Below are 11,283 nucleotides of genomic sequence, written 5' to 3' on the forward strand. Positions count from 1 at the left end.
ACCCTTAATCATATACCCCCTACCTCTTAACCCTAACACCTAGGCATATACCTATCTATAGTGTAAAGTACACCCATGCTCAGTATCACGATGGTGATAAAATGAACTTTTTGTGAAGCAAACATCAACTGGTACAACATTTGATTTGAAATAAATATTTTTCAATGTTTCAAAGACCCAAGAGTTTAACTATTTTGGGGGCAGCTGCCAAATAAAATACACAACAGGGATGTCTTATAAACAACATATATATGTGACCTGATAGTTCGACACAATAATGCATTAAAAGTCAATTATATATTAACTCTACTCAACCATTTAACTTTACATTCATTAAGATGTTGAGCACCGCTTCATTGAAGTCCATAGAAATTTAAAAGTACACCGAGAAATGGCATTTCAGATATGTCTGCGGGAATGTCCGTGGGCATACCTTTGAGTAAGATATGAGATGTTTTTTTTTTTTTCATAGTAATAACATTTATCTATTTACCTTATTATCCTGAGTTTAAAAAAGTCAAACGACTAGAAAATATGCCTATTAGACATATCACTTCTGCAATTCCAGAGTTTTTGCAGTATGTTCAGTAAGTTATCCAAAATGTATGAATGTTTTTCTTCTCCAGAGTCTAAAAAGATATCAGATTTCTTCCTAATTGCATATGTCTGGTTCCTGAGTTTTATAAATAATTGCTAGATTTTGTGATATTGTATTATTTGTTGTGTTTTTTCAGAAGGGGTGAGAGATCTGCTGGAATACCGATCCATTCAGGTAGAAAAGCAGCTTCATACTTGAAAAGTCTGAGAAAAGGAGAATCGGGTAAGGTATAATTTGAAAGGTAAATTGTCTCGCCTCCCACCAGATATCCAACCCAGATGCCAAATGTCCCTATAGTCATGATAGTGTGGTTACAGTGTGCCAGGAGGGCGAAGTCTCGTCCAGGAGAACCTTCCTTGCCATCTCCAGCAAAGTGGACATCCCCTAATGAATTGTTAATGTTCTCCTTGCACCAATCCATACCATTACTGGTCACCACAAACAAGGGATTTTCATACTTGTTTCTGAAATAGTCCATTGCTTTCTGCAAGTATCCCTTGTCAGCGATTACACCTTTCCATGTGTTTGGCATTACATACACATAGTCTCCTCTTCGGACATGTACTCCAACAAAGGTGACATTTTTCCGATCTCCTATGATGTTAGCAAGGTAATCATTGCTTTCTTTTTTAACATAATCATGAAATGTAAACTCCTTGAGAATCTGATCCCTTATGTGATGGTAGAAGGTAAATGAGCAAGGATATCCAGTTAATCTAACGTACTCCCCTTGGATGTTATTGTATTCTGGAGACATCCAATCATGAAGTCCATAATTTCTCCATGGAATGGATTTTAGAACATCTGGGTGAATTGCTGGCAGTCGAATTTTAAAGATTTTGGATAACTGTGCATGCATTTCCGGCAAGATATAAGCTTCATGACCATTCAGTTTTGCCAATGCGTAGAGTGTGGCGTACTCTCCCATTAAATTACCTAGACGACCAATAGCATTTACTGTCCACATACCAGTGAGAGGCCTCTCAGTGGCTTTCGTGTTGGCTATTGTAGTCCATTGGAGTTGTATTGGTTCTGGTTTTTTTAACGCATCTCTAAGCGATTTAATAACTGGCATTGATATAACTGTTGAGCTGCTATGGTAAAAATAGGACATGTTGACAACGAAGAAAAAGAGTACAATATATAAGCCAATCAATACAGGCTTATGGTTCATTCTAGGGCTGTTGTCTGCTGTAAAAAAAAAAAAAAAAAAAATTAATTCAATTACACAAAACACACCCAGTACTCACTAGCAACCAAGCATTGCAGAAAAGCCTAAGCAGAGACCTTATATTTCAGACTGAGCCCCTAATAACAGCATTGATTTGTAACACCCAGTACTCACAAGCAACCAAGCACTACAGAAAAGCCTCAGCGGAGGTATCATCTCTGGAAGATCTATTCAAGAATTACATGCACTGCTTATTGTTTCCCTTTAGTTCTTAATTCACAATTGTGTTCTATTCCACCTCCCTCCCTATAGTCTCACTACTTAATTGATAACTATTATATCTCCCATCCTGATTTTCTGTATTTTTTTAAAAAACATTTGGTACATTTATAGCCTTTTTATTTTATGTTCATTCTTTATGACTTTTTTGTTAATTGTTTGTTTTGCTAGTGTTACTTCTTTCACTGATAGTATTGTAAATTTATGTTCACTGTTGATGACTTTCACCTATCTGATTCTTTATATCTTTTTATCCCAAATGTTATCTCCTCTTGTTTTTCATCTCTAATTACCTCAATATCTCAATGTCTCCCAACCCATAATGGATTAGCAACACCCAGTACTCTCAAGCAACCAAGCACTGCAGAAAAGCCTAAGCAGAGGTATCATCTCTGGAAGGCTGCTCCAAATATGCACCTTGAGGAGGACATCCCCCCAACTATGGCATACTAAATCAACACACTACCTGCAAAGATGCTCTCATTGTGCTGAACGCTCCTGGAGGAAGTTTTGCACCCAGGCAGACTATCTCCATTATTGATTCATATTGTGTTCATACAGCGCAACCCTTGCCCTTGCCAAACAGTCATACTTTTCCTCTCTCATTAGTTCATGCTCCCGCAATCCCAGGCGTCTCTTTGACACCTTTAACTTTCTTCTTTGCCCTGCTGTGGCCACCCCCAAACTAACCTTACAGCTGATAGCTTTGCATGTTACTTTACCAAGAAGATTGAACAGCTAAGGAAAGAATTCTCCCCACCTTGCCTCTTTCTCAGCCACACGTAGATAATGCCTTTCCTACCCTTCAGTCTTTCTCCCCGGCTACTGAACAAGAAGTGGCTGTGCTTCTCCTTTCCTCTCGCCCCACCACTTGCCCACTCGATCCTGTCTGATTACACCTTATCAGATCTCTCTCCCCCTGTCTTGTGCCTTCCTTAACACACATCTTCAACTGCTCTCTCTCTTCTGTTGTTGTCCCTGCTGACCTTAAACATGCCACTGTAGTACCTATCCTGAAAAAATATCTCTTGACCATCCTCCCCCTCTAACTATCGTCCTATATCCCTGCTCCCTTTTTCCTTAAAGCTTCTGGAAAGACTTGTCTTTACCCGTATATCTCACTTCCTCAATTCCAACTCTCTCCTTGACCCCCTTCAATCTGGCTTCCGCCCTCTCCACTCTACTGAGACTGCGCTTATCAAAGTTACTAATGACCTAATCGCAGCTAAATCCAAAGGCCACTACTCCATACTAATTCTTCTTGACCTCTCTGCTGCCTTTGACACCGTTGATCATGCTCTCCTTCTTCAAACTCTTCAATCACTCTGTCTCTGTGACTCTGCCCTCTCGTGGTTTTCCTCTTATCTCTCCCAACGCTCAATCAGTGTCTCCTTTTCTAATGATACCTCCTCCCCTCGTCCAGCCTCGGTTGGAGTCCTCCAAGGCTCTGTCCTTGGTCCCCTTCTATTTTCTCTTTACACTGCCTTTCTTGGCTAACGACACCTGATGACACGCAGATATATCTCTCCTCCCCTGACCTCTCCCCTGCTGTCCATTTTAGAGTGGCCTTTTATTGTGGCCAGCCTAAGGCACACCTGTGCAATAATCATGCTGCCTAATCAGCATCTTGATATGCCACACCTGTGAGGTGGATGGATTATCTCGGCAAAGGAGAAGTGCTCACTAACACAGATTTAGACAGATTTGTGAACAATATTTGAGAGAAATAGGCCTTTTGTGTACATAGAAAAAGTCTTAGATCTTTGAGTTCAGCTCCTGAAAAATGCGGGCAAAAACAAAAGTGTTGCGTTTATAATTTTGCTCAGTGTAGTTACATAGGACACTGTGTGCATCCAGTGCTTCTCTATACGCAAGATTGCTGTTTTTCAATACTTATCATATTGCAGTACTGGATCATGTTATACCCTTGCTAAAGCAGGGGTGTCCAAAGGGTAGATGCCCAGATGTTTTAAAACTACAGCTTCCATGATGCTTTGCCATTATAAATGCATTCTAAAGACACACCAAGCATCGTGGGAGATTTAGTTCTGTAACATCTGGGGTCCTACCTTTTGGGCACCTTGCCCTAAAGCTTGCTCTTGTGCTCTAGTGGTTCTAGTGCTCCTCATCCCTTTATAAATGTGCAGATTTCAAGAGAAAATTGCATTTTAATAAAGTGACATGGTTGCACACTCCCAGCTGTCAAGGCAGCCTGGAGGGTGCCTTTTCTGATTTCTCTTTGTAGCAGCACAAAACGTGCTGGTCATAAAGAGACCAGTAGAGTAATCTTTCTAATTCCTTTTTATACCAGCACAAAACAGAAATATGTACGTGCTTCTCACAGAGTATTCAATGCTTCCCTATGAGAAGCACAGAAGGGTAGCAAGGCAGTTGTTGTGCATAGCATTCTTTCATAAGCATCAGATTGGCAGGGACATCATTAGAGTTGGTGATCTACTGGGGGAGCAGACCAGAGCTAAAGGTTAGAGGTAAGTTAAATTGTTTGTTTAAAGGTAAGGGAGCACAGGAGTGTTCCTTTAAAAATATGTGGCAGTGATCACACAGTGTGAAGCAGACATTTGAGATTAAGTTTTACACGTGTTTTAATTATCCAGCCATCCAAGTAAAACAAACACTGTTAATCTTTTTTTTTTTTTTTTTTTTTTTTTACTGATAGTAGAATGAACACCACATTGTGTTGGTACAATAAACAATAATAGAGAACACAAAGCAATAATCCTATAACTTGTAAATGTATTTATCAATTCTAACATTAGTTCAAATAGCTGAAATGAATAAGAACAAACATTACAAAATCATTTAAACATTTTAGATGTTAAGCACTGATCAATGTATAGAGTGCCATTTTGTCTAAATGAGGAGACTGCACTGCAGACAGATTTATAGCATAGCAAGACCACTTAATGTTATCTCACATATATATTATTATTATTATTATTATTATTATTATAGCCAAATTTGCCACCCTAACTCCTCCCACTGTTTTTACACAACATAGACAGTAATATACCAAAACGTGCGGATTGTTCCCGATCGGATTGCTATTACTTTGTGGAACGTTTCGCAAATGGTTCATGGAATATCGTCGTTCTTGTGGGGAAATTGGTCCCATAGGAATGAATGGCAAAATGTTCAAAACTAGAGTGGGAGCTGGCCAAATACAAAGACATACAGGCACATACATACAGAGACATACTGGCATACAGAAACATACAGGCATGCAGGCATACATACATACAGGCATACAAAGACATGCATGCATACAGAGACATACCGCCATACAGACACATACATATATACAGGCATACAGAGACATACAGGCATACAGAAACATACATACAAAGACATACAGGCATACATACACATACATATGTACATACAGGCATACAGACACATACATACAAGACATACAGGCATACAGACCCATACAAACATACATACATACATACATACATACATAGACATACAGAGACAGACATACAGAGACAGACATACAGATACATACATACATACATACAGAGACATACATACATACAGAGACATACAGAGACATCCATACATACAGAGACAGACATACATAGACATTCAGAGACATACATACATACATACATACAGAGACATACATACATACATACATAGACATACAGAGACAGACATACATACGTAGAGAGACATACAGAGACATACAGACAGACATAAATACATAATTTCATACTTACATCAGTTTAATCTTGTCCCTGGGGTGCATGCTCTCTGGCTCCTTGGAGTCCTGTCCTGCAGCCCAGCCCCATTACTGGGCGCCCGGCGCGGTGTGTGGTTCACAGGGAGCAGGGATATGATGTCATTCATATCCCCTCCACACAGCCTGCGGCAGTCGGCAGACACCAGGGTAGGAGGTGGGTGGGCCGAGGCTGGGCTCCGCAGGCGGGAATCTCTGGGATGCGCTCGGCCACGCTACAAATAGTAACCGGCTGCAGGAGAGCGCAGTGCGCTTCCCTCCTTCCGGTCAGCCTGATGTTACGCCCCCAGGGCTGGTGCGCCCAAAGGCGGCCGCCTGGGCCGCCTTATGGTAGCTCAGGCCCTGTCCACAGCTAAGCCATAGTCCTGATAGTTTTCACAATATGACCATTTGTTTGCAACTCACGCCGTTCATTGACATTCATTGAAACTTCACTCTAGCCAGCTCAAATTTGAAGGGCAATTTCTAAACTGCGACTGTGCCTTCATTTTTAATATTTCAGAGACATACTATGCATCAAAATGTCGGTCTGGGTCTTGTGATTCTCACAATATAAAGCTCTTCGCGGTAGGATGTTATAGTTCTATAGTTTCTAAAATACGACCGTTTGAAAATGGCAACCGCCAAAATACTCTGACCTATGCCAGGCAGGAGCAGCAAGTGATGTCATAGACAGGGCCTTTTGTACACCTGCTAATGTTTTTATAAATGTATGTTTTAACCCCTTAACGCCGTTACGGTGTTCTATGCCGTCCCGCACTAAATGGGATTTAAAGCCGTTGCGGCGGCATAGAACGCCGTAACGGCTTTTAGCCCCAGGAGCTCGGAGGTACTTACCTCTGCTGCGATCCTCTTCGGGAGAACTGCCTGACAGCCCAGGCAGCCCTCCCCCGGCAAATGATGCTCCTGCGGGCCATGTGATCGCTTTCAAAGAGCGATCACATGGCCCCCTATAGCTGGCTGTGGATCTGCCAGCAGGGGGACTGTCTGAAATATCAGACAGTCCCCCTGCTGGTGGGAAGTTTAAAATAAAATTATTAAACCTTGTTTTAAAATAAATTAAATGTATTTATATACAAATATAAATTATATATACCGTATATTTTCGAGTATAAGCCGAGTTTTTCCGCACATTTTTTGTGCTGAAAAACCCCAACTCGGCTTATACTCGAGTTAATGTCTGTATTATGGCAATTTACATTGCCATAATACAGACTGGGGGCTGGCAGCGAGCGCTTACCTCTCCTGCAGCTCCTGTCAGTTCCCTTCTCCTCCTCGCCGGTCTGTTCAGCACCTCGGTCAGCTCCCAGTGTAAGTCTCGCGAGAGCCGCGGGGTCATAGTGCAGCTCTCGCGAGACTTACACTGGGAGCTGACAGAGGAGCTGCACGGACCGGCGCGAAGGAGAAGGGAGCTGACAGGAGCTGCAGGAGAGGTAAGTGCTCTCTGCCAGCTCCCCTCCCCCCCACTGAACTGCCAATGCCACTGGACCACCAGGGAAGGAGAGCCCCCCTCCCTGCCATGTATCAAGCAGGGAGGGGGGACGAAAAATAAAATGATAATAATAAAATTATATATATTAAAAAAAAAATAATAATAATATTACATTTATTTAAATAATTAAAAAAAAATAATAAAAATGCCCAACATACACAAACACACACTGCATCACACACACTTACACTGCACTCATACACAAACACTGCACTCATACACACATACTGCACTCATACACACACTGCACTCATACACACACTGCATTCATACACACACAGCACTCATACACACACTGCACTCATACACACACACTGCATTCATACACACACTGCACTCATACACACACACTGCACTCATACACACACACTGCACTCATACACACACTGCACTCATATACACACACACTGCACTCATATACACACACTGCATTCATACACACACTGCATTCATGCACACGCTGCACTCATACACACACACTGCATTCATACACACGCTGCACTCATACACATGCTGCACTCATACACACGCTGCACTCATACACACACACACACTGCATTCATACACACACTGCACTCATACACACACACACTGCACTCATACACACACACATACACACACACACTGCATTCATTTATTTCACAGTGAAAATAAATATTCAATTAGTATAATTTTTTTAGGATCTAATTTTATTTAGAAATTTACCAGTAGCTGCTGCATTTCCCACCCTAGTCTTATACTCGAGTCAATACGTTTTCCCAGTTTTTTGGGGTAAAATTAGGGGCCTCGGCTTATATTCGGGTCGGCTTATACTAGAGTATATACGGTGTATATATATATTATATATATATAATATATATACATCTTATATATATATGTAACGTCATACGTAATGTATTTTAATATTAATATAATAACATATATTAGTATTAAAATACACTTAGACTGACGTTACATATATATAAGATATATATATATATATAATACATATATATTCTATATTTATATACACGTATAATTACAATAATAAATAAATAAAATAATAAAATAAATAAATAAAATATTTTAAATTTAAAAAAAATACATTTTTTATACATATGTAATTTCATTCTAACTGTATTTTGTTATTAATATATATATTTATTGGTAACAAAATACACTTAGAATGACATTCTATATATATCTATCTATACATAAAATACAAATAACCGCAAATATATATACACATAAATATATATAATTACATAAATAACTACATAAGTATACACGTAGAATTTAAATACATATATATGTATAGATATATATATAAAAATGATATGTGTATATTTGAGTAATATTTTAACATAATGATGTGATTTAATTAGTTAAAATTTGATTGACATGCCTGACAACCCTGGCAAAAAGTGCAGAGAATTTGAATTGCAAGCACTATATTTAACCCTGTAACTTTCCAAGACACCATAAAACCTGTACATGGGGGGTACTGTTTTACTCGGGAGACTTAGCTGAACACAAATATTAGTCTTTCAAAATGGTAACTTGTATTACAACAATGATATCTTTAGTAAAGTTTTTTGCATTTTTCACACATGAACGGCACTTTTACTGACGATATTATTGTTGTAATACAAGTTACCATTTTGAAACACTAATATTTGTGTTCAGCAAAGTCTCCTGAGTACCCCCCATGTACAGGTTTTATGGTGTTTTGGAAAGTTAGAGAGTCAAATATAAGGCTTGCATTTCATTTTTTTCACATTAAATTTTTGCCAGATTGGTTATGTTGCCTTTTGAGACCGTATGGTAGCCCAGGAATAAGAATTACCCCCATGATGACATACCATTTGCAAAAGTAGACAACCCAAGGTATTGCAAACAGGGTATGTCCAGTCATTTTTAGTAGCCACTTAGTTAGAAACACTGGCCAAATATTAGTTTTTTGCTTTTTTCACACAAAAACAAATATGAACGCTAACTTTGGCCAGTGTTTGTGACTAAGTGGCTACTACAAAAGACTAAACATACCCCACTTGCAATACCTTGGGTAGTCTACTTTTGCAAATGGTATGCCATCATGGGAGTAAATCTCATTCCTGGGCTCCCACGGGGTCATTACAGGCACTCCCCCTGCTGGCATTGACATGGACGGCTATGCCGAAGAGGAGGGGGATGGAGGGGGACTCCCTGGGCTCCCAGGTAAGTCCCCCATACCACGATCGCCGGCGCGGGATCGCCGGCGCGGGATCGCCGGCGACCGGGTAAGTACAAAAGATCTCAGGACGTTCTATGCTGCCCTGCGGCGTTTAGAGCCACCAAAATAAGGACAGCATAGAAAGCCCTGCGGTCTTAAGGGGTTAAATGTGCTATATAAATAACTAATAACAGTTACTCCGCCCACTCCAGTTGTAGACTACTGGTGGAGGCAAGAACACTTCACACAATTTCCCCAGAAATTCTAGCTATATCTAATTCTTTTAGTTGTTCGGCTTTCTAGTAATGAATGGTGGTGAACTGGAAACCAAGTTGCAAAATTAGCTGACTTGAAGATAAATCGTCAGCTCGGTTATAGTCACAGCTTGTCTGTTTTAAAGGGACACTAAAGGGACACTACAGGCACCATAACAACTTTATTGTTCCTTTAACGTGAATACTGAAATTTGTCTGTTTACTCATCACTGTTCTCTGTTTAGTGCATAAATCATAAAGTGATAACATAAAACATAGTGCAAACATTTAACCCCTACATTATCTCAAAGTCACCCTGTAAGAGAAGGCATTTACATTTTACAAAATATATTTATTTTCATTTAAAGTGCTATTTCCCTTTCTTGTTTTCTTTTTTTTCTTTATAAATTTACGTTTGATCATAAAAGTAAGTATATTAAAATCTCTAATTTAAAGATTTCCTATTTATGGAGTTAGGTTTAGATTAGATTACAGTTCATGCAAATCAAAGTACGCTGCAAATGATCAATCCACCTTAAAATCATCATCAGCATATTTCAAGATATGAAGACCTAACAAAACTAGAAAATCTTATATATATATATATATAAATATATATATATATAAAAAAAAACAATTGTCCAACATCACAGACTGTCGCATAAATGAGTTATTGCACATTCTAATGAATGTCATAAGAAAAATAGATTTGCAGTGTATTTTAGATTTTCACTTGTGTAGTAGTGCTTGTTCCCAACAAAACTTTCTTTACTGTCAAATTCTCATCCATTTGTTTAATAAAAGTTACATCTGGTATGATACAATATTCAAAGAATTCTGAAAAGGACCTGTCGATTCTGTTTGTTTACTAACCTGTCATTTTTCTTCTTTAAGTTAGTCTGTCTTCTTTTAATACGAGGTCCTCCGGAGCAGGTTATCTTTTTAATGAAATGTGTAAAACAAACGTAGCACCTGTAGATCAGATCCTTTTTTACACACATGTGAATGTGTAAGCCAAGGGAAGGAGGGAAGGAATGACAGGTGAGGTTTTAAATGTTACAGGTAAAGTGAGTGGGATAGTTTAAGGTGTGGTTAGCTGCCTGCTTCCTGCTAATCTACAGGATTAAGCAATAGTACAAATGAGCTAACATTTGATAAAATGTTCTCAGCTTCGAACAAGATATTCATAAAAGGAATTCCATTCATTTCTGTTGGATCTTTGTAAAAGTAAATGATTTGAACTTACTGTTTGTGCTAGTTGTCTTGATGTAAATGCTACACAGCTATGAATTAGGTCAATTGGACTGCTGCGATGGATGGATAGATGGATGGGCGCATGAATAGATGGGTGAATGGGGGGATTGGTGGGTGATAAATACAGACAGCAGAAAACTGATGAACGTTCTTGATGTTAGGTTGGAACTATTGTATCTAAAGCAATATGATAGCTCAAAGACACGTAAAGTGTTCTAAGACAGGCCTGTCAAACCTGTGCAACTCCCAGATGTTGCAGAACTGCAACTCCCATGGTTCTTTCA

General features: G+C 39.2%; 1 protein-coding gene across 2 annotated transcripts; it reads right to left on the reverse strand.

Moving 5' to 3' along the window:
• Positions 1 to 677: 677 nt before the first annotated feature.
• On the reverse strand, positions 678 to 10,770 carry LOC134577125 (galactoside alpha-(1,2)-fucosyltransferase 2-like). 2 transcript variants are annotated; one of them, XM_063435785.1, is made up of 2 exons: positions 10,619 to 10,770; positions 678 to 1,786 (listed from the first exon to the last, which is right to left on the reverse strand). In XM_063435785.1, the coding sequence occupies exons 1-2, from the start codon at positions 10,623 to 10,625 to the stop codon at positions 714 to 716; spliced, it is 1,080 nt and encodes a 359-aa protein (XP_063291855.1). In that variant the 5' UTR covers positions 10,626 to 10,770; the 3' UTR covers positions 678 to 713. The 2 variants fall into 2 exon arrangements, with proteins under 2 accessions (XP_063291855.1, XP_063291854.1); XM_063435784.1 differs by having other exon boundaries at positions 678 to 1,789.
• Positions 10,771 to 11,283: the final 513 nt, after the last annotated feature.

The sequence above is a fragment of the Pelobates fuscus genome, chromosome 11 (assembly GCF_036172605.1).
Source record: "Pelobates fuscus isolate aPelFus1 chromosome 11, aPelFus1.pri, whole genome shotgun sequence".
In the NCBI taxonomy this organism is placed as follows: domain Eukaryota; kingdom Metazoa; phylum Chordata; class Amphibia; order Anura; family Pelobatidae; genus Pelobates; species Pelobates fuscus.